Source organism: Dermacentor albipictus, chromosome 3 (genome assembly GCF_038994185.2).
Source record: "Dermacentor albipictus isolate Rhodes 1998 colony chromosome 3, USDA_Dalb.pri_finalv2, whole genome shotgun sequence".
Taxonomy (NCBI): domain Eukaryota; kingdom Metazoa; phylum Arthropoda; class Arachnida; order Ixodida; family Ixodidae; genus Dermacentor; species Dermacentor albipictus.
In genome coordinates this window covers 148,841,087-148,863,901 of record NC_091823.1, presented here as the reverse complement: position 1 = coordinate 148,863,901, position 22,815 = coordinate 148,841,087, and the positions used below count along the sequence as shown (strand labels likewise).

The following is a 22,815-nucleotide window of genomic DNA, read 5'->3' as shown; positions in this document are numbered from 1 at the left end:
AGAAACCCGGCTACAGAACGTCCCTCATATGTCAGGTGTTCGGGACATTGGCGCACTAAATCATCGCATATGAATCCCGCTGAACTTTACACATTTATGAGAAACATTCCTCCCTGCGTTCCATGTAAATCAATCGACTGATAGAGTACATTGGCGGATGTGGTTTTGTTCCTTCCTTACGTGGAGAACTTCCAGTGTTATCTCGGTGCAGTTGCGCCGAACACTCTTGATGCTGCAGACACCGTACGTCACGTTTATATAAACGCGTAGACTGGCCGGCGTACATGTCCGATTGCAATCTATGGATATAGCGAGCTCCAGCATTATCCCGATCTTGCTGGATCATCCGATAACCCTTGGTGATACTTTACAAATAGACCACTTTTGAGCGACATTATTCTATTTAGTGACACCTTACCGAGCGTGCGACTTTCGCTGCCGCCGAGCTGCTTAGTGAATAGAGCTTGCAAACCCTTCCATATGCCGCAAGGAAAACCATTTTAGGTGTAGTGATCTCATTCTTTTGTGTGTTTATACGCACGGTGTACAATTGCACGCGACAGTAAATTGCTATTTCCATAAGCTTCAATCTATAAGGTACACAACATTAAAAAGGGAATACGTTTCGTTAATCCTAGCGCCCGTTTTCATGATGGTAGTAATTTCATCACGTAGAAGAAGCACCTGTGCAAAAGGCATGCGCTCTGCCGCAACCAATTTGGGTATGTCGATTGAGAGCTTGGGACGCCTGAAGTTCTGCATGCAGAGAAAGCAGCGTTCGGGAAAGCCACCCCGCTCCTCTCACCCGGTGGGTGTTATCGGAAAGGGGAAGGGCAGTCGCCGTCCACACCGGAGTCAGCTCCGCTGGAGACAACAAACACACGAAAAATCTGCTTATAGGCGCAGCGATGTACACTACGATGTTCTCCACGAAATTATGCAATGAAAGACGAAACGCTACGCAAGATCCTCACTGTAACAAATATATGCCTTCAAGTGCACCATTTTCTTAACGAAGTGAATAGCTTCAATAATAAAAGGGTTATATTGCCTTGAGATTTACCATAGATGGTTCCCGCACAATTGTTTTCATCTATACGAGATTGCCCCCCATTTACGATCCTTGTTTTGTTTTCATCCACAGAAACACACACGTTGCCAACCTTGGGGAGCACGAGCCATAGGACAACACCAAGTCCGACGACGACCACGAGTTCTACGGCCACCCCTACGAGCCCGACTACAACCCCGACGATGACGACGCCAACTACCAAGGCACCTCGTGAGCTGCGCAGAATGAGCCAATTTCCCGCGTTAACTCGGCATATGCATTCAGCCGCACCCATCCCCCCTACCTCATACACGCTACGCACTCATTTCACAGGCTTCACCAAGAATGTCTCTGAGTGACTAAGGGTATGAGTGAATGTGAGTGAGTGTAAGCAGGAGTGAGATGCGTCGAGTACAAGTGAACGTAGTATATATGAGGACGAACAAACACACACGTACACACACAGGAACACACACACATGAACACGCGAAATCTACCGTGCGCGTCTTTGACTGCATGCACCTGACCCGGTCAGCGCGGTGCGAGTTGGATCTTTAATGGCATTAGACTGCGCATCACATTACAGAGTTAACGCACGTTAACCTGTGTTAAGTGAGTACCGGTGAGTGGAGGCGAGCACCAGCGGGAGTCGGTGTCGGTAAGCGTGGATGGAAGCGACTATGAATGCGAGTGAGTGTTGGCGAGCGTGAGTGAGTACCGCTTATTATGCCAACCTTTACCTGCCGCTTGCCGCCGCGTCCACTCCTTCTATACGACAGACGACAGCGTGTACTATCCTACAAAGAAAAAGAAAGAACGAGAAATTTAAACCAGAACATAAAACTTGTGAGGTTCGTTATACATGAAGCACTAGCGTCCATGGTTGGTTAGAACTGCGAGACGTGATACACTCGTCTTTGCAGGAGTAATCAAACCCTTACGTGGACGAAATCAAACAGCAACCCTCGTGCTTCTTTCAGTTCACGCTAAATTATTTAATTTCATCGGTATTCGGGCGGAATTGATGACCGCTTACCATAACCAGTTTTCTTAAACTCCGTACAAAAAGCATACTTGGCGTAAGCGTGTGTTCTGATTGGTATGTACAAGAAGCGTAGGAAAAGAAATAATAGCCGTCACGGCAATTCGTTATCTCCTTATGTTGCAATGTTGCCTCTGGTGACTACAGTCGTTTCAGCAACCTTCTATTTTCATGTTCCTGTTTTGTTGAAGATTTTGCATACAACCTGCCTGCTCCCAATTACTGCTTTGCATTTGTTTCATATCGCTGTCCATGCCATCCGCCCAGAAATAAAAGGCAAAGCAAAGGCGCACCGCCACAATATCAATATGGAGGAACGCTGGTGGCGTTCGCTTCCTATTCCGGCCGCATACCACTAAAGAAAAAAGAAGCGCACTTACGTGGTGCACATTGCACAGGAGCCTGTGAATGTGCCACCATAGAAAGTCAAAACTGCGCACCTGTGTCGCTCCTGGACTACCATGACTTATCTGTTACGGCAGCATGTTCTCGATCAGGGCTGTACTCCGTATCGCTGTCGCTAAGGCAGCCATCATCGCTGTCCTCAACTGGTGGAACCCTGATCCAGCACCTCGTGAAGCCCATTACGGACGAAAAGCATTCAATAGCTGCACAAAATACACAACAATGATTAGGTCTCTGACCACAACCCGAGGAAGAAGTTGAGCACAAATCAGGACACTACAGACGGAAGATGCGTAAGCGCGACAAAGCTACGCGCATTTGAAAAAAAAAAACTTTTCTTCAGAAATAAATGATTTACGCAAACTCTGCGTGTTATCCAAGAAAGTACCCGTTGTGTAACATTTGTAATGAATCAGACACGCCTCCTGTTTCCGATAGCAAATCGGGGACGACGACGACTACCCGTGCTGTGATTTGCAACAGAACTCGAGCTGTTCGCTGTTGCTAGGCGGCTGTTAATCTGATGATTCTGAGCTTTAAATAAACGTCATTACATTTGCTGGAGATTGCTGGAATCCTTCAAGTCGCACTGGAGCTCCCCAATCGTACGTTGCCCACCACCACCATGCCTGATGCGACCTCCGCACCGACTGTACCCATGGCTGCCCCTATCACTTGCGCTGGCGTTATCCGTCAGCGCGACCCGACCATTTTTGGGGGGACCGGAGAACATGACGTGGAAGACTGGCTCTCCTCCTATGAACGTGTACGCGCCCGTAATAAGTGGGATGGCAAGTCCTAACTGAATAACGTCATTTACCTCGCTGATGTTGCTAATCAATGGTTCAAGACTCACGAATCCGACATTTCCCCCGCGTTGGTCCGCATTCAAGACACATTTCACTGTACCTTGCTGACGTTGCAAATCTATGGTTTAACATTCACGAATGCGACATTTCTCCCCAAGTTGGTCCGCATTCAAGACACATTTCACAGAAGTGTTTGGATGCCCCGCTGTCCGCAACCTACGCGCCGAACATCGTCTACTCCAGCGAGCAAAGCAACCGGGCGAGACTTTCCCCAGCTCTTTTGAGGATGTCTTGGATCTTTGCAGCCACGTTAATGCAGCGATCGCGGAGCACAAGAATATCAGCCATACTCCGAAGGGTATTGAGAACAAAGCGTTTCAAATGCTGCTGTCCAAGAATTCAACCAGCGTCGCCGTACTCTTCAACCTGTGTCAGAGTTTCGACGAATTGCTTCGCCAACGTAACATCGCCCGCCAAAAAGTACTACAGGCTGACTCGGTCTCGTTCTTTGCACTTGCCGCTGCCCCCATACCGATCCTTCTACTCTCATCTTTCAGCTCAAGGGTTTCATTCGCGAGAAACTGGCCCGCCAGCTGTCCCTCATCCTTCCCACCAAGGAGCCAGGCCCAACACTGACTACGGCCGTGCAAATGCCATACGTGCCCAAATATCTGACGCACTTGCCGCGGTTAGCCCGCCAGCCCCTGTGACGGCATCGCCCTGTTATGTTGACAACCCGCCGCTATTCGCATCTCCGACGGCACCACTCTCTTATGCCGACTACCAGCCGCGGTTCACACCTCCACCACTGTATTATGCTGCCGCTATCGCACGGTCACCCGCACCGTCATATTCCGTCCCACCGCCAATGCACCGGATTATCCCTGCTCCAATTCCACGGCAGTCACCCCAGCTACTTCGTCGAGCCGACGCGTGGCGCACACCTGTGGCATTGCTGGTCACGTTGCGTGCTTTTGTCGTCGTAACATGTCCTCGCACCGTGACGCCTTCGACCAGTTTCCCTACGTGCCACAACATGCTGCCGAGATACGCTGCCAAGATGCCGCTGAAGCGCCGCTGGTACCCCTCGATCACGACCGCGGTTCAGACAGTCACCGTTCTTCTCCACGTTGACGGTCATGTCACCTATGCGTAATCGGCTACCTATTGCCGAAGGAAACTGACTAGCGCAGTTCTGGAGGCAAGAACTGCAAGCACGTCGAACTTTCTAAGGTCTCAATTTTCGCCACAGAATCTCACTGACGTCCATGTGGAGAGAGCATCCACCCAAGCGCTTATCGATACCGGGGCCGCCGTTTCCGTCATCCATGAACATATTTGTCGCAAGCGGAAAAAAGTCACGACTTCTGCATCTGGCATGGCCCTCCGCACTGCTAGGACGCAAAGCATTCATCCTACAGCTGTAGGCATAACCCGTGTAGTCATCCGAGACGTTTTGCACATCGAGTTTTTTGTGTTGCGATGCTCTTCTCATGATCTTATCCTCGGGTGCGACTTCCTGTTACGTCATATTGCGATAATCGGTTGTTTTCGCGCGCAAGTGACCATTTCGCTTATGTGACTCTACATCGGTCGGCGCTAACCTCAGTGTTCGCAAAGTATTCGTTGATGATGACACTGATATACCTCCGGAGACGTCGGTACTTGTGACCTTGTCGTGCACTGCCCTGCCATATCCAACTGTGGCGTTTACGCCATCTCACATGCTTGATCACCGCAAGGACTTATTTCTCTCGTTCGCCATCCTCACTCTTATGACTGAATCCGCTTTGATACCCATCTGTATTCCGCACCGGTATACAGTGACCATACTGCGTGATGAGTGATAAGGATTTGTGTAAGCTGCCACGTTTATTGAAGACCTTGACGTTCACGATGGCGCCACCTGCAATGGGGACTGTTCATCCAGGGTGTGAATTATGGCAACAGGGGCGTAGCCAGGGGGGGGGGGGGGGGTGGACTTATGGGGCTTCAGCCCCCCTCCCCTAAACAATGTTTTCGCGCTGTCCATGCACCGCCGATTAAAGCAGCCGCCGGCGCCGGAAATCATTCTGGATTTTGTCAAGAATGCTGTTTTCACGCTCGAAAAGACATTTCAGCGCAAAAATTGCGAACTCGGTCTGTGTTTCGTGGCAACGCCCATGCACCGGGAGTCACATAACGCAAGCAGCCCCATCCGAGCACAAGGTTTCAAGGGCGTTTTGTTGGCGAACATACTCACCGCGGAATCCCGCGGAGGCCGCGGAATCTACGGAGCATGTGGATGTCCGAAACTTTATGGGTATGGGCACGTTGCAAGTGCTAGGCGGCGCCCTGTCTTTCCGACCCCTAGCGCCATCTGACGAATAGTTGCGCGAATGCGGTAGGATTACTTGCGGCGTCAGCAGCTCGCGCTGCGTGTTTGGCGCTCTGTCAAACGGTAGCGATGGCGCGAAACAGCATGCCGATATTAATTTTAACCGGGTTTCGAGAATTAAAACATCTTGACAGCTTTTTTCGTGAAAAGAATTTAGAGAAAGGAAGTCGTGTTTTTGAAGTGGGGCACGTCTACGATGTGAGGAAAGTGTTGAACTCGCACTGATCGGAAGTGACTGCTAGGCGTATTCCGCAAACGAAAAATAACGCACTAGTGAGATGCGTGAAGCTCAGCGTAAGTTACTTCGTTATCTATGGTGTGCACGCATGAAATTATAGGTGACTTTGATTCTTGAAGATCGGCGACAGCAGACAAATCCTAGCGGGGAGCTGCAATTGCCGTGCTGGCATCGCAGGGAAGTGCAAGGACGCCGCGGTAGTTTCCCTGTACATACAGGACGGCAAATGCGAACCGAAAACATCTCATCCAAGAGCGTGTGGCGTACGAACGACTCGTAAGACCTGACGCCGAGGTATTCTAACGTTGCTCTCCCCAAACACAAATAAAGGTGAGGAACTTACCAGTTGTGTTAGGCTACGCTGGGAAAATATTTTCGCCCAAGTTACTTAAAGTCCGATACTTTTGTGTTGCGATTTTTCAGTGCGTGCAAAGGAGGTTCCAATAAACCACGTCGTCAAAAATTTTGGTGATCTCAACTGCCCCTTAGTTGATATGCTGGGCGCAGAAGGGTGTACGCCAGCTCAGCCAGCTGCAACCCCTCCTCAAATCTCTCAGCAAGCCCTAGCGCTGTTTGAACGGGAGAGGATTGGGAAAGAGTTTCACAGCTTTACTGCGGTACAGAGTGGAAACAAACTACTTTGTTTGCTGCATATCCTGGTACGCACTGCAGGTGTCCCGTTGCTGCCGCCATTGCTGTAAAAGCAATGAATTCAGCGTTAGTGCACTTGGCATAACGCCGGAACATAAAACAGCTTATGCCGTCGGACGAGCGCTATCCAGTGTTGACGCCGTTCTGCTTCATACGGTCGGCTTGGAAACCTGTAAAACTTTGTTCCTCGTGAGTTGGTGTACGTGCTGTTGCAGCCCACTACGTAACAGCTCGGGTTGCACTTCGGCATTGCTCAGAAAAGGCAGCAGCTACGCGCGAAACAGTGCACAGACAGGCTTTCCGAGCGCAAGCGGGCCGGTCGTATCCTGCCGGTTCCGCGCTTGCCGCGGCGAGGGGCGCCCTAGTAGGCGCGGGAACTACGTTCGCAACCTGCCTATAAAGTTTTCATAAACTTTTCATGCGAAAGGTGCACTGACATTTCCAAACGTGTGCTTTAGGTTTTCAATTGCTGAACATTGTGGGTTTAATGTTCCTATAAATATTTGACGCCAAAGGCGCACTGACTTTTCTAAAGTCTTCCAACCTACGAGACAATCCAAATCAACACACTATCAGACGAGTTGACAATGCACGAAGCGAGGTCCCATGAGACGAAGCGTTGTGGTCCTTCTTTCGCGCCGTCATGTCAAATAAAAAAATACCAACATTTTTTTTCACCTGCGCCAAAGCATCCATGTCAAGACACTAAAGCCAGCGAAGGTAACTACGTTCTTATTTATTTTTTCTACTTTGACTTTTATTCGCGAGTACACATTTAGCCTCTTCATATTTTTTGCACTCGCTACTCACAGGCTGCCAGAGCCAGCCAAAGCACATGCATTTTTCTCGTGTTGCCCTGGCCACTGCGCTGCGCACTTCGGTGCGCGTTTGGTTTTCTCTGGCCGACTGCATTTTTGCCTAGCAGAATTTTGGACGCTTTCTGGCTAACAGACGAGAAAAAGAAACAATGGTCGCTTGCTGCCATCACTGTGGGGACTCGACGGATTGCACCGCGTTCGCTTGAGCGCAACCTCTCCAGAAAGTCTTGTCTCGCCGGTTTAGGATACCGAGCAGTATGGACATGTTTTTCGGTGACCAAGCGTCTCGCGTTTTCTTCGATATTCCTTTGGTAGCCACAATAGGTGCCCAAAGTAGGATATTCCAACGTGGCCAACATACTTTCCTGTGCGTTTTTTATTTCGGTGCCCCCGCCCCACAGAAGTAAAAAAAAGAAAAACATTGTTGCGGCGCAGCGAATTGTCGCACGGTGAAAGTTCGATTTTGTTACTTCTTTTGCACCAAGTAACGGGCGATGGGACGCTTCAGTTGCTGGATACTGTTATTATATTATTTCGATAGAAATTATAAGGACACTCAGGCGCATTTTTGTCGTCATCGTCGCCCTCATGTTTCGTACAAAGTCCAAGGGCGATAACATTGTGACCATGTGCCGCATGTTTTATGTGCGAATGAAATCGTAGGGGGGGGGGGGGGGGGGTATGGGTGAGTTGACAATGGTGGCTCAGTCTTGTTTGCACAAGGGACTAAAGGAAGGAGCGAGCGCGCCGCCTTTCGTCGCGCGCGATACATCGGGGCGAGTGGATAGAATGGGGGCGGGATCTACAATTCTGTGAATCTGTGATTTCGCATGTTTATTTGCCTAGTTTGAGACATTATATACAGTGACTTTTTTCTTAGATACGTAGATTTATTGGAGACTTATATATATATATTTAAATATCTTGTTGCGAGATTTTGTGTATACGTGCAGTGAACTTTGTTTCCAGAGTCACTTTATTGCCCTTTATCAAGCTGTATCTTCATATGTGTATATTTTATTGTATCTTCGCGTTTCTAATGTACGAGGGCGAGTCAAATGAAAGTGAGCCTACCCACCCCGCGCAAGAACTGTTCAGTTCATTATCTGCGAGGCATGCGCGTAGCACACAGGCATCTCTCATTTACAAAAGTAACGTGTAGGTGGGAGGATAAATGTTCTTTTTTGCTCTCATACACTGGGTTGAACATGGTTGCGCGACGTAACGGACGCTGTAGAAGTTGAGCAGCATGGTACCGTTAGGTTTTTGACAGCTGAATGTGTTTCCCAAAAAAAGAAATTAGTCGTCGTATGGCTGCCGTGTACATTGAACATTGCATTTCATTGGCCAATGTGAAGCGCTGGAGCAAACGGTTCAAAGAAGGATGTGAAAGTTGCAAAGAAGATCCGAGACCGGGCCAAAGCCATCGTGCAACCACCGCTAACAAAATTGCGAAGGTTGATGAGCTGATGAGACAAGAATGGAGGACAAGCATCGATGAACTGGCAAAGTGTGTGAACATCAGTCACGGTTCGGTTCACGCCATAATTCATGAACCTCTCGATTATCGGCTCTTGTGTGCGCAATGGATGCCCAAGATTTTGAACCACCACCAGAAGAGGGAGAAGTTCGGCGCTGCCTTTACTCATCTGATCCGGTATCACAGTGACGGTGACGATTTCTTGTATGCAATTGTGATCGGGGACGAACCATTATGTCACTGCTACGAGCCTGAAACACGACGGCAGAGTTTACAGTGGAAGCATTTGAATTCACCACCGCCAAAGGAGGCAATAAAGGCTGTCATTTCCGCCAGAATGGTGTCGTTGACTTTTTTTTTTCGATCGTCAGGAGCCATTACTGATAGACTTTGCTAAATCTAGAGAGACTATCAATTGTTTCCGAAATCGTGAAACGCTGGACCAGCTGCATGTCGCAATCAAGAACAAACTGCGTGGAAAATTGACGAATGTGGTCATCTTGTTCCACGAAAATGCCCATCCCCACGTCGCTGATGTGGTTAATACAAAATTGGCAAAGTTCAAGCGGAAACACGGCAACATCCACCATACATCTTAGACCTGTCTCCTTGCGACTTCAACATTTTGGGGCAACCGAAAAAACAGCTCAAGGGAACCGGATTCGTGTCGGACAATGACGTGAAAGAGTCAGTTCCAGACTTTTTGAAGCGGCAACCCAAGGAGCTTCATGAGACGGGAATCACTCGACTCGTTAGTCAATGGGACAAATGCCTAAATACTCATGGAGGCTACTTTTAAATTAAGTACCCCTTTTGTCATATATTCGCATTCGCTCACTTACATTTGACTCGCCCTCGTATATTTTGCATAACTCATGCCTTTTATACGTGCTCTTTGTCGCGACTAATATTTCGGTGCAATTACTCACGATACATGACCGCTGACAGCTGCTCCTGCGTAATACATTGGAACAAATGACGGCGTCATTTAGATTTTTCACTGGCCGTTGCAAATGTACAAGAATGTAAACAAGGATCTTGAATGACAAAGTTCCATTAACATATTCGTCCTCAGCTTGTTCATTTCATGACCGTTACATTTTTCATGGTCTCAATCGTCACTTACAGCGCATACATAGACGGAGGACAAAAAAGGACGACGTAGACAAGCGCTGACATCCAACTGACTTTTATTTTCAGAAACAAACGTATATACCCTAAACACCAAGACAAAAGCGCCCTCTACAAGCAGCAACCCGACATGAGAATGCATTCAGAATTTGTTACCTAAGATGAACGAGAGCGCATGTGCGACCTCAGGAAAACCAGTTCTTTGTCTGTTAGTGCGATTGTTGGCTTAGTAACCGAGTCGCCATCGGCAATCGCTGCTGCTTCAATGATAATTCTGGTATTTTCATTGGAATGCCCAGCTAAGATAGTCGTCTCCTCAAAATTTAGGACGCAGCCGCATTGTGCGCAGTGAACCCCTAAGAAGCCTTCCCGCCCTTTGCGCACTTTATTGCTGTGTTCTTGTAACCTAACGTTAGGACATCTACCAGTCTGTCCTATTTAAGACCTACCGCATTTCAGGGGTATCTTATACACTACACCTGCGCTGTAAGTGACGATTGACACCATGGAATACCAACTAGCCCGTACTCAAACTTTGCTATAGTACATTTTTCATATCAGCGGCATGCACTGTTTTGCTGATTTCGAATTGATATAGTTTTGAAGTTCATGTGATATTTTATTTAGTTATCAAATAGATAAAAAACATGGAAGCATTGATATCAGTTATTTTGGGCAGAATTTTTGGCACAGACGAGTATATTCTTTTATGAAAAAAATACATATTTTACCTGTATTGACAGTGCGTAGCGTTCAAGAATTCGCTTGAAGCATCTTTGGCAATGGCGATGCAGTTATTATTCATGTATTTGATCCCTAGACAAATTGTTTAAGAGGAAGCTTTAGCTCGGCCCAGCTCCGATGCGCCTATTCAAATACATCTAAAACGCAGACTCGCTTTTCTGAGACAACCCCAGGATAGCTTTAATGAAATTTGTTGCATTTGAGAGAGGAAGTTAAATTATAGCGCTTGTTGGAAGTAGAATTTCCATTTAGGGGCTGAACTTTGTTTTAAATATTTTGAAAAATTCGAAAGTAATAGCTCTGCATCAAATTAATAGCTCTGCATCAAGAATAGATATTCCGGTTCTGTAAACGGCATCTATTTCTAGACCATTCAAAGCGGACAAATTCGATATCTCAATTGTATCTTACGTGAATTGGTTACGTTATGTACAAGGGTTGTGCAAAAGCCGTATTTCCATATTACTTCATTTTTTTTAGGTTCATGTGTAACATATCAATTTTGCCCGCTGTAGATGTACTGTGATTTGGAATTCGCAGCATTGTGGCATACTTTATCGTTGTTGAGTTGCCGAGTTTAAAACTTGATAGTATCGTTTTCTGAAAATTTGCGATTTCGGTCAATCTTTAATAAAGAAGTGGCAACCTAAATGAAAAATCGAAACCAACAGCCACTAGAATTTTTTCTTTTAAATGCAACAAACCTCGTCAAATTTGGTGCAGTGGTTGCCAAGACAAACGAATTCTCTTTCTACATGTATTTAGATAGGAGCAGCTGAGCTAAAGTTTCCTCTTAAGGAGGCCGAGCTGCAACATGTCCGATTGCGATCAGTGGATGTAGCGAACTCCAGCATTATCCCGATTGTTGCTGGATCATCCGATAACCCTTGGTGATACTTTACGAATAGACCACTTTTGAGCGACATTAATCTATTTAGTGACACCTGACCGAGCGTGCTACTTTCGCTGCCGCCGAGCTGCTTAACGCCTTAACCCTTTGTAGGTTCATGTGTATTTTTCACACGATAATATAAAAAACGGCTATAGTATATGCATATAAACCGCAAAGAAATACTATAAAACACGTTTCATCCAAATCAAGCCAATAGTTTATTCAAAAAAAGTGGGACACATATGTCCCGCTGACCCATGAGCGATTTTTCAAAAGTGGGAAAACACTGTCCCACGGACTCTTGAAGGCACCATCTTGCGATTACTTCGCTGTGTTTTTTGCATAAAATGGCCCAAAACATGTGGCGCAGCGGGGCACTTCACAAGTTGTGCAGAGGAACTTTGAGCGCACCTCATTCCCAGCAGTAGAACGCCTCTTGGGAACCACCATAGGGTTGTGGTCTGTTCCCGCAAACCTCACCTCATCGCATACACCAACCATCTTCTGGCCATTTTTTTTTCCTTTCTTTTGCTGTCGATAGGGTCGAGTACTGCTGTTGTCCCTGAATTTCTGCCCATTTATCAAGAGACAGCTGAGAACGAGGCGGAAATAGATGTAGGAAATGTCATTGATAACTGCGAGTTGAATAAATGCATTTACAACTGCTGCATCAAAAAGAAAATAGAAAATCCTATACCATGATTTCTTTGAGCGTCTGTCCGTGTGGTAGGAATTTCACTTTTGGTCAAACTTGCCCACAGCATTCATCCAGTAGTTGTAATCAGCAATTGCCTTTGGGCATGTGACACCGATGGATGATCCATTGGACAGTTTGCGTGACACCACCTCGTTGTCTTCCGGATGATGAAAATTCGACAGCACAGGGACATTTTTTTGTGTGTGTCGCGCCACTGATAAGCTGTAACTGGGCCTTTCCATCTCCATGTGTAGTCGCCCTTCTTCAGTTTGTTGTCTTTCTTGATTTCTTCGGGGAGATCTTTCCTATTTACCCGCACAGTCCCCACAGCAACTATGCTCTTCCTTGCAAAGTCTTCCATCAGTCTTGTAGACATGAAAGAATTATCAAAATGAAGTTGACTTCCAAGCTGTATGTTTCTGGAAGGCGAGAGGACTACGTGTTCACCCAGACCCAGGTCCGATGGCCGATTTGCATTTTTGCATCGTAAACTTGAAATTCTAACAGGTACCCGGTCTGAGAATCTGCCTTACACCACACCTTGTAGCCCCTTTTTATGGGCTTGAGTGGCCAATATTGCTTCATGGTGGACCTGCCTTTGAAAGGAATCATGCTTTCATCTATAGCTTGGTGGGGAGAGGAAGTATATCCAGCTTGAAAATATTTGTTGAGGGCGTCGATGAGCGGACGTACCTTGACAAGCCTATCGTAGCCTTCATCCCCTCGTTTTATGCGAAGCATATTACTAGAGCTCAACCCAGCTCCTCAGGCGCGGCGGTGTCGCCTTCAATACCACGTGACACCGTGACGTCACGACAGAGGAGAAACGGGCTCCAACTCGCGCCGTCACCTTCAAGGCTGACCACGTGACACCGTGACGTCACGACAGAGGAGAAACGGGGCTCCAACTCGCGCCGTCGCTCGCGGCGGTATATAAGCAGCTGCGCTTGCCTCTGCTAGACACTCACGAGGTGAGATGCCTCTTGGAGACAGAGCTGCTAGTTGGAATGAGAAGCGAAGGTTGCGGCGTGCTACAGAGACTGATGTTCTAGGTGGCTTTGGCTCAACTCTTGCAAGATGGGCTGGTTGGGAATCGAACCAGGGTCTCCGGAGTGTGAGACGGAGACGCTACCACTGAGCCACGAGTACGATGCTTCAAAGCGGTACAAAAGCGCCTCTAGTGAATGCGGTGTTGCCTTAGAAACGAGCTGTTTCTAAGGCTCAGGCGTGCGTCGCTTGCTCAGGCGCACATTTCGTTGCCGCGCCGAACGCTGCGTTGCTCGACGCTCACCGCGTCCAATAAGGGGCGCGTAGTCGCTGCGCCGTAGCCCATTGTCTTACACCCCTTGGCGGGTCGACGGGAACGCTCTCGCGTTCCACTCTTGAAGGCGAAGCAGAGTAACGCATGAGTTGTTTCTTCGTCTAGCCGAACCAAATATAGCCAAGCAACAGCAGTTCACCAGGCTAAACAGTGGTTCAACAACTAAAATAAAGGCTAGTATGCTTCGCATCCTGGGCTTAACCTTAGCTAAGCCACAGCCATTTTTTCGTATTTCTTTCTCCTGTCATTCATGTGAAGGCTGTTCATGATTGTCTGAAATCGCCTGAATGTCATCACTCGAGATATTTCGGGGCTATGAAACAAGCCGTCACGGCTCCAGTAATGGTAGAGATGGTGCCTTGGAAAGACACTTATCAGTAAAAGCATATCAAAGTATGCTTTTAGTGCCTCCATGCTCAGAACTGACCATTTGCCTCCCTACTTTCGGGCGAACTCGCGGTTTGTGCGCTCTATTATGACATCGAGAAGGTCATCGGTGAAAGAGAGCGCAAAAACTTCAGCTGCATTTGTTGGCGCTTTTGAAGAAAATTGGGGATCCCATATCTTGGGGCTTCTAACAATGTTCAAAGGCTCCGAAGTACTCCACAAAGTAGGCTCAACTTCCCCTCCTTCGGACCTGTCGCTAACTCCATCCTTCAGCTCCGAGGTGTCAGCTGGTCTCTTAGAGGTTCTTTTTTTTCTCTGCAAACTTTTCCGCTTCCTGGCTGGCTGTGTGTCGATGTCGTCGCTCTTCTGGCTGCTTTCCGCCGGCGCAATCTCAGGCACGAAATCAGAGTGGCTACTTTCAGCCTCATCGCCACTGGACTCAGAGTGACCGGGAAGGCTAAAGAACAATTTCAAGGCCTCTGCGGGCGTAAGCGAGGTTCCTGCAATGCATTAAAGCGTACGAAATCAAGAAAAAAATATTTCTTTGCACCATTCACAACAAGTAGGCTTAGCGAAAAACTTGGCAATTCTGCCTATGACTGTGCTTCGATGCGTTTACAGCTTGAGTTACTGCACAAATTTATGCAAAAACATTATGATTGGAATCTAGAAGGATCACTCTAAAAAACCGCACAAATAGAAAGTCACCTAGCATCTTCAACGGCAGCTTTCTTGCACTGAACGAGAGGAAAATTCAGAAGCTTTTCTAAAAAACCATACAAATTTCAACTGATTGATGCACTGCTGCCACCTGTCGAAGTCGAAGTAAAACAATTTGTGTTGAACTTGGAGACTCAGGTTAGATGGCAGCACATTATCGTTGAACTGCCTGCAACGGGTGTTTGTAGAGAAAATTTTTTCTGCAAGAGGAAAAGTGGGGTCGTATGTGTCCCGCTGACGCACAAAGGGGGTCTTAATAGAGCTTGCAAGCTCTTCCATATGCTGCAAGGGAAACCATTTTAGGTTTAATGATCTTATTCTTTTGTGTGTCTGTACTCGCGACCATACAATTGCACGTGACAAATTGACATTTCCATAAGCTTCAATTTTAAGACACACAACATTCAAAAGGGAATACGTTTCCTTAACTCTAGCGCCCATTTTCACGGTGGTAGTAATTTCATCACTTCGAAGAGGCGCCTGTGCAAACGGCATGCGCTCTGCCGCAACCAATTTGCGTATGGTGATTGAGAGCTTGGGACGCCTGAAGTTCTGCATGCAGAGATAGTAGCGTTCGGGAAAGCCACCCCGCTCCTCTTCTTTCGCCGTTCTCTCACCCGGTGGGGGTTATAGGAAAGGGGAAGGGCAGTCGCCCTCCACACCTGAGTCAGCTCCGCTGGAGACAACGCCCACACGAAAAATCTGCATATAGGCGTAGCGATGTACACTACGATGTTCTCCACGAAATTATGCAATGGAAGAAGAAACGCTACGCGAGATCCTCACTGTAACAAATATATGCCTTCAAGTGCACCATTTTCTTCACGAAGTGAATGGCTTCAATAACAAAAGGGTTGTATTATTTGATTGCCTTCACACTCACCATCCATGGTTCCCGCAATATTCGTTTAATCTATACGAAATTGCCCCCCATTTACGATTCTTGTTATGTTTTCCTGCACAGAAACACACGCGTTGCCAACCTTGGAGAGTGCGAGCCACAGGGCACCACAAAGTCCGACGACGACCACGAGTTCTACGGCTACCCCTACGAGCCCGACTACAACCCCGACGATGACGACGCCAACTACCAAGGCACCTCGTGAGCTGCGCAGAATGAGCGAAGTTCCCGTTTTAGCGCGGCATAGCATTAACCCGCAACCATCCCCCCTACCTCTTACACGCTACGTACTTATTTCACAGGCTTCCCCTAGGGTGTCTGTGAGTGACTAAGGGTATGAGTGAATGTGAGTGAGTATAAGCAGGAGTGAGATGCGTCGAGTACAAGTGAACGTAGTATATATGAGCACGAACAAACACACACGTACACACACAGGAACACACACGCGAACACTAACGTGAGCGTTTTTGACCGCATGCACGTGACCCGGTCAGCACGGTGCGAGTTGGGTCTTTAATGGCATCAGACTGCGCATCACATTACAGAGTTAACGCATGCAAACCTGTGTTAAGTAAGCACCGGTGAGTGGAGGCGAGCACCAGCGGGAATCGGTGTCGGTAAGCGTGGATGGAAGCGACTATGAATGCGAGTGAGTGTTGGCGAGCATGAGTGAGTATCGCTTATTATGCCAAGATATAACGGCCGCTTGCCGCCGCGTCCACTCCTTCTATACGACAGACGCCAGCGTGTACTATCCTACAAGGAAAAAGAAAGAACAAATGGGAAATTTAAACCAGAACTGAAATTTTGTGAGGCCTCGGTATACATGAGGCACTAGCGTCCATGGTTGGTTAGAACCGCGCGACGTGATAGGCTCGTCTTTGCAGGAGTAATCAAACCCTTACGTGGGCGAAGTCAAACAACGACCCTCGTGCTTCTTTGAGTTCACGTTAAATTATTTAATTTCGTCGGTATTCGGGGGGAATTCATGACCGCTTACCATACCCAGTTTTCTTAAACTCCGCACAAAAAGCCTACTTGGTGTAAGCGCGTGCTATGATTGGTATGTACAAGACACGTAGGAAAAGAAATAATAACCGTCACGGCATTTCGTTATCTCCGTGTGTTGCTATGTTTCCTCTGGGGACTGCAGTCGTTTCAGCAACCTTCTACTTTCATGTTCCTGTTTTGTTGAAGATTTTCCATACCATCTGCCTCCTCCCTATTACTGCTTTGCATTTGTTTCGTTTAGCTGCCCATGCCATCCGCCCAGAAATAAAAGGCAAAGCGAAGGCGCGCCACCACAATATCAATATGGAGGAACGTTGGTGGCGTTCGCTTCCTATTCCGGCCGCATGCCACCCACAGAAGAAAAAAGAAAAAAAAAGTGCGCTTACGTGGTTCACATTGCACAGGAGCCTGTGAATGTTCCACCATAGAAAGTCAAAATTGAGCACTTGTGTCACTCCTGGACTACCATGACTTATCTGTTAAGGCAGCATGTTCTCGATCAGGGCTGTACTCTGAATCACTGTGGCTAAGGCAGCTATCATCGCTGTCCTGAACAGGTGCAACCCTGACCCAGTCGAACCTCGTGAAGCCCATTACGGACGAAAAGCATTCAATAGCTGCACAAAACACACAACAATCATTAGGTCTCTTATTCTTCAGATATAAATTATTTACGCAAACTCTGCGTGTTATTCAAGTACCCATTAGGTAACATTTGTAATCAAGCAGACACGCCTCGTGTTCCTGATAGGCAATCGGGGACGACGACGACGACCCGTGCTGTCGGTGAGCTCGAATTGAGAGAGCTCGAATTGTTCGCTGCTGCTAGGCTGCTGTTAATCTGGTGCTTCTGAGCTTTGATTAAACGCCATTACATTTGCTGGAGATTGCTGGAATCCTTCAAGTCACACTGGAGCTCCCCAATCGTACGTTGCCTACCGCCACCATGACTGATGCGACCTCCGTACTGACTGTATACCCATGGCTGCCCCGATCACTTACGCTGGCGTTCTCCGTCAGCGCGACCCGACCATCTTTTGGGGGACCGGAGAACATGACGTGGAAGACTGGCTCTCCTCCTATGAACGTGTACGCGCTCGCAATAAGTGGGATGACAAGTCTTAGCTTAATAACGTCACTTACCTTGCCAACGTCGCAAATCTATGGTTTAGGAATAACGAATGCGACATTTCTCCCCAAGCTGGTCCGCAATCAAGACACTTCACAGAAGTGTTTGGCTGACCGGCTGTCCGCAAGCTAGGCGCCGAGCAGCGTCTACTCCAGCGATGACGGAGGACAAGAAGATCAACCATATTCTGAAGGGTATTGAGAACGAAGCGTTCCAAATGCTGCTGTCCAAGAATGCAACCAGTGTAGCCGTACTCTTCAACCTGTGTTAGAGTTTCGACGAATTGCTTCGCCAACGTAACATCGCCCGCCAAAACGTACCACAGGCTGACTCGATCTCGGTCATTGCACTTGCCTGCTGTGTTGACTACCCGCCGCTATTCGCACCTCCGACGGAACCAATCTCTTATGCCGACTACCCGTCACGGGTCACACCTCCGCCGCTCAACTATGCTGTCGCAGTCGCACGGGCACCCGCCCCGTCATATTCCGTCCCACCGCCAATGCACCGGATTCCCCCTGCTCCCGTTCCACGGCAGTCAGCCCAGCTTCTTCGTCGAGACGATGCGTGGCGCACGCCTGTGGCATTGCTGGCCACGTTGCGTGCTTTAGTCGTCGTAACTTGTCCTCGCACCGTGACGCCTTCGACCAGTTTCCCTACGTGCCACAACATGCTGCCGAGATACGCTGCCAAGATGCCGCCTGACTCGCCGCTGGTACCCTTCGATCGCGACCGCGGTCCAGACAGTCACCGTTCGTCTCCACGTTGAGGGTCATTGTCACCTATGCGTCGTCGGCCACCTACTGTCGAGGGAAACTGACTAGCGCAGTTTCGGAGGCAAGAACTGCAAACTCGTCGAAATTTCTGAGGCCTCTGTTTTCACCACCGAATGTCATTGACGTCCTTGTGGAGGGAGCATCCGCCGAAGCGCTTATCCATACCGGGGCCGCCGTTTCCGTCATCCATGAACATATTTGCCGCAAGCTTAAAAATGTCACGACTTCTGCATCTGGCATGGCCCTCCGCACTGCTAGCACGCAACGCATTCATCCTACAGCTGTATGCATAGCCCGTGTAGTCATCCGAGACGTTTTGCACATCGAGTTTCTTGTGCTGCGATCCTGTTCTCATGATCTCATCCTCGGCTGGGACTTCCTGTTACGTCATAGTGCCATAATCGATTGTTTTCGCGCGCAAGTGGCCATTTCGCTGCTATGTAACTCTACATCGGCCGGCGCCGATGTAGAGTCACATAGCACAATAGCTCCGAGTTATCACAGAACAAGTGGACGACATGCTGCAGCCCGGCGTCATTCAGCCTTCTCAAAACCCTTGGTCGTCACCTGTCGTTCTAGTGTGCAAGAAAGATTGGCACCATTTGGTTTTATATTGCCACGGCCTCGACACAGCTGACAGCCACTCGGTGCGATTCGGTGCCACATCCTAGGCATGTTGGATGGCTCCCAGAAGAAGAGAACGATGAAGGTGCCAGGAACTGGAAGCGGACAACCTACGCAAAGGTGACGGCTTCAAAGACTGCCCCCGGAATACGGCCCGCAACATCTGCCGAGGATGTCCAGCACAACCGCAAGCCAGACACAGGATACGGTACGGGACAGCCTCCTGCGTCGCTGGTTCTCCACACCCCACGCTGGCCGCGTCCGTTCCATGGTGAGCCTTTTGAGGAAGTGGAAGACTGGCTCGACGACTTCGATCGTGTGACTGACGTCAATTATTGGAACGAGCAGAAAAAGTTAAGCAACGTGTACTTCACCCTAGAGGACTCTGCCCGATCATGGTTCGCTAAACACGAGCCATCCATCACCACCTGGCAAGAATTTCAACGGCAGATACGCGATACGTACAGCAGCCCCGCAAGAAAAGAGCGAGCAGAGCAAGCCCTTCAGAATAGGGTTCAAAGGCCGAACGAAAGCGTAGCCATGTTCGTAGAGGACATGTCGCGGCTTTTTAAGCGTGCTGACCCTGGCATGTCAGAAACGAAGAAAATACGCCTGCTGATGCGTGCAGTGAAAGAACAGCTGTTTGCTGGACCAGGCACGTACCCAGAATTTTTTTTCGGGGGGGGGGGGCCACCACCTCCACCACCTCCACCACCACCACCACCACCACCACCACCGCCACCACCACCACCATCATCATCATCATCATCAGCAGCAGCAGCAGCAGCAGCAGCAGCAGCAGCAGCCTGTTTTATGTCCACTGCAGGACGAAGGCCTCTCCCTGCAATGCGATCTCCAATTACCCCTGTCCTGCGCCAACCGATTCCAACTAGCGCCCGCGAATTTCCTAATTTCATCGCTCCGTCTAGTCTTTTGTCGTACTCGATTGGCTTTTCCTTCTCTTGGTAACCATTCTGTAACTCTGATGGTCCAACGGTTATCTAACAGGCGCATTACATGACCTGCCCAGCTGCATTTTTTCCTCTTGATATCAATTAGAATATCGTCTATACCTGTTCGCTCTCTGATCCAAGCCGCTCTTTCTCTCTCTTAACGTTATGTCTAGCAATTTTCGTTCGATCGCTCTTTGCGTGGTCCTTAACTTGCTCTCAAGTCTCTGCCCCATATGTCAGCACTGGCAAAATGCACTGATTGCACACCTTACTTTTCAATAATATTGGTAAGCTTCCAGTCAGGAGCTGGCAATATCTGCCGTATGCGATCCAACCTATTTTTATTCTTCTGTGAATTTCCTTCTCATGATCAGGGTTGCCTGTGATTAATTGGCCTAGGTAAACGTGCTCCTTCACAGTCTCTAGTGGCCGACTGGCGATCCTGATCTCTTGTTCCTTTGTTGTTGTTGTTGTAGCCTGTGGCACGTGTGGCTCCTACCCACGATGGGGGATTGGCCAAGAAATGGGAGGATTATTCCAAAATAATATAGAGCATAAATTTCCTAATATCTATGCGAATAGCATTGAATAGGGTTGAATTACCGGCTAAAATAAAATCAGGAAGGTGCTCTTCAATGAGGAATAATTAATTTAAAAGTAATAAAAGAATAGAATTTATCAGGGCATTCGTTTAGATTCTGTAAGGAATGTTTGGAGAGCGAAGCATGCATCCCTGTGGCTGAATCCCAAGGTGGACGCCCCGAACAAAAGAATTGCAGGTTCTGTCAAGTCCAGGCCAATTCTTCGAAAAGGTATCTCCAACAATCTTTTTCTTAACGCAGCAAAGCGGCGGCAAGATAGAAGAAAGTGCTGTATCGTCTCCTCTTTCTCACAAAAAGAATAAAGGGGAGAGGGAACCAAACCCGACCTGTATAAATTGAAATTTAAGGAGGGAATGCGGCAGCGTACTTTGGTGAGGCAGACCTCAAGCATCTTTGTGTAACAAGATTCGCTATGCCAGGGAAATGCCAGGTGTTTATACTCTGGAGAAGCTGTCAAATGTGGGTTTCTGGGTTTCTGTGGCTTTCAAATGTGGTTTCTGTCAAATAGGAGTTTCTGTATCCTGTTCATTACTGTTTCTAAGTGAGGCATCGTGACTCCTCTTAGCACTGTATACAGGTCAGCTCAGAATTTTTCCGCTGCTTTTACTATATCTTCGAGATTGCTGATGATATTCCCCTTTTTTATCTTTTAGTGCATACATCATGGTTTGTCGTATGCCAGGTTCCTTTTTTACTGATTTCAGGCTGCGTTCCTTTTTTTCGGCTTCTTCAGTGTTTCTCATGTTATAGTTTCGAATATCAGTTATTTTTGCCCTGTTGATCAGTTTTGACAGTTCCGCGAATTGCGTAACGCTGTGTGGCCGCCAGTCCCATACAACCGCGTAGAGCGCAGGACTCTGCGATTCTAGACGTACTGCGCTCACCGCGAAAGGTTAGAAAAACACCCACATAAGCACAGCAGAGAAGTGGCTACGTGAGGCGGTTCGACCGATAACTGTAGAAGCGTCATTCAAAACAAGTAATTGTTCTCCACTTCCGGCGGCGTTTCCTCTACTTCCTTTTTCAATAAAAAGATGTTGATCCATAAATAGTCTCATAAACAACGCTGAACTTTTTTATTATTCGCTTTTGCTTGCAGTTTGGTTGTTGCCGCCTTGGCTCCCTCCCTTAGTATATCGCTTAATTTATCAACTCCTTGCGATTTTTGTTTCCAGTTGCCAATGTTGCACGAAAAGTGCTATACAGTTAGCGAAAAACAGACGAGGTAACGGGCGACAGTCATCTTGCTTATGGGTTTAAGGGTTATTGCAGGGTTTCATGATGGACGCTCTTTCACATTATTAATTTCTTACCTTATCTAACCCATATCACGTGTATATGGTTCCGGGCATCTGCCAGCGTCGTGGCGAGCCGTAACTCACGGAAATATTGAAGCAAAGGGATAAGTTAAACGCAGTTGGCGTTTTCTCCGGCCGCAACTCGTTCATGAGAGTACAGACCAGCTGAGGAACAGCCGCATCCCTCTCCTGGTCCCAGGATCAGCCTAAACAAAGAAGGTTGAACTAACAAAAGCAACAGCTATGCGCGTGACAACTGAACGCATCGCGACTTAATTGCGCGGGTGCCGAATCTATGAGAAACCTGTCCTTCACATTACAAAAGATGCCGATAACTACCGCCGTCTAAAAGGAGTGAAAAAGGCAGCATAATGCTGACCAATGAACAGCTGTCAAGTCTCAATATTGATCTGGTGGCCCTTTAGGAATGTGTGAGGAGTGGTGGCGTGGGTTGGGAGGGGGAGGGGGGGGGTATGCCACTTGGTTTCGTGGGGGGGGCGGTCCCCCCCGGGGCCCCCCCCCCCTGGGTACGTGCCTGTGCTGGACTGATGCGAAGGCCTCCAGCTACAGTAGCTGAGTTCGTCAGTGAGGCGACAACAATGGAACGAGCCCTTCAGCAACGCTCCTCGGTCTACGATCGCCAAGTCAGCCTGCGATCAGCATCTTCTCTCTCGTTGCCCTATGACACCGATGCGCTTCGAGAGCTTGTACGTAGGGTCGTGCGTGAGGAGCTCGATCGACTACAGGGAGTGGGATTT

General features: G+C 48.2%; 1 protein-coding gene across 2 annotated transcripts in view; it reads left to right on the top strand.

Moving 5' to 3' along the window:
* LOC135896685 (uncharacterized) overlaps positions 1–22,815 on the top strand; it is a 193,349-nt gene that overhangs the window by 118,430 nt on the left and 52,104 nt on the right. For both annotated transcript variants that reach the window (XM_065425172.1, XM_070536163.1), the window contains 2 exons: positions 1,145–1,282; positions 15,728–15,865. In XM_065425172.1, the coding sequence (XP_065281244.1) occupies positions 1,145–1,282; positions 15,728–15,865 (276 nt within the window). The remainder of the gene's footprint in view (positions 1–1,144; positions 1,283–15,727; positions 15,866–22,815) is intronic.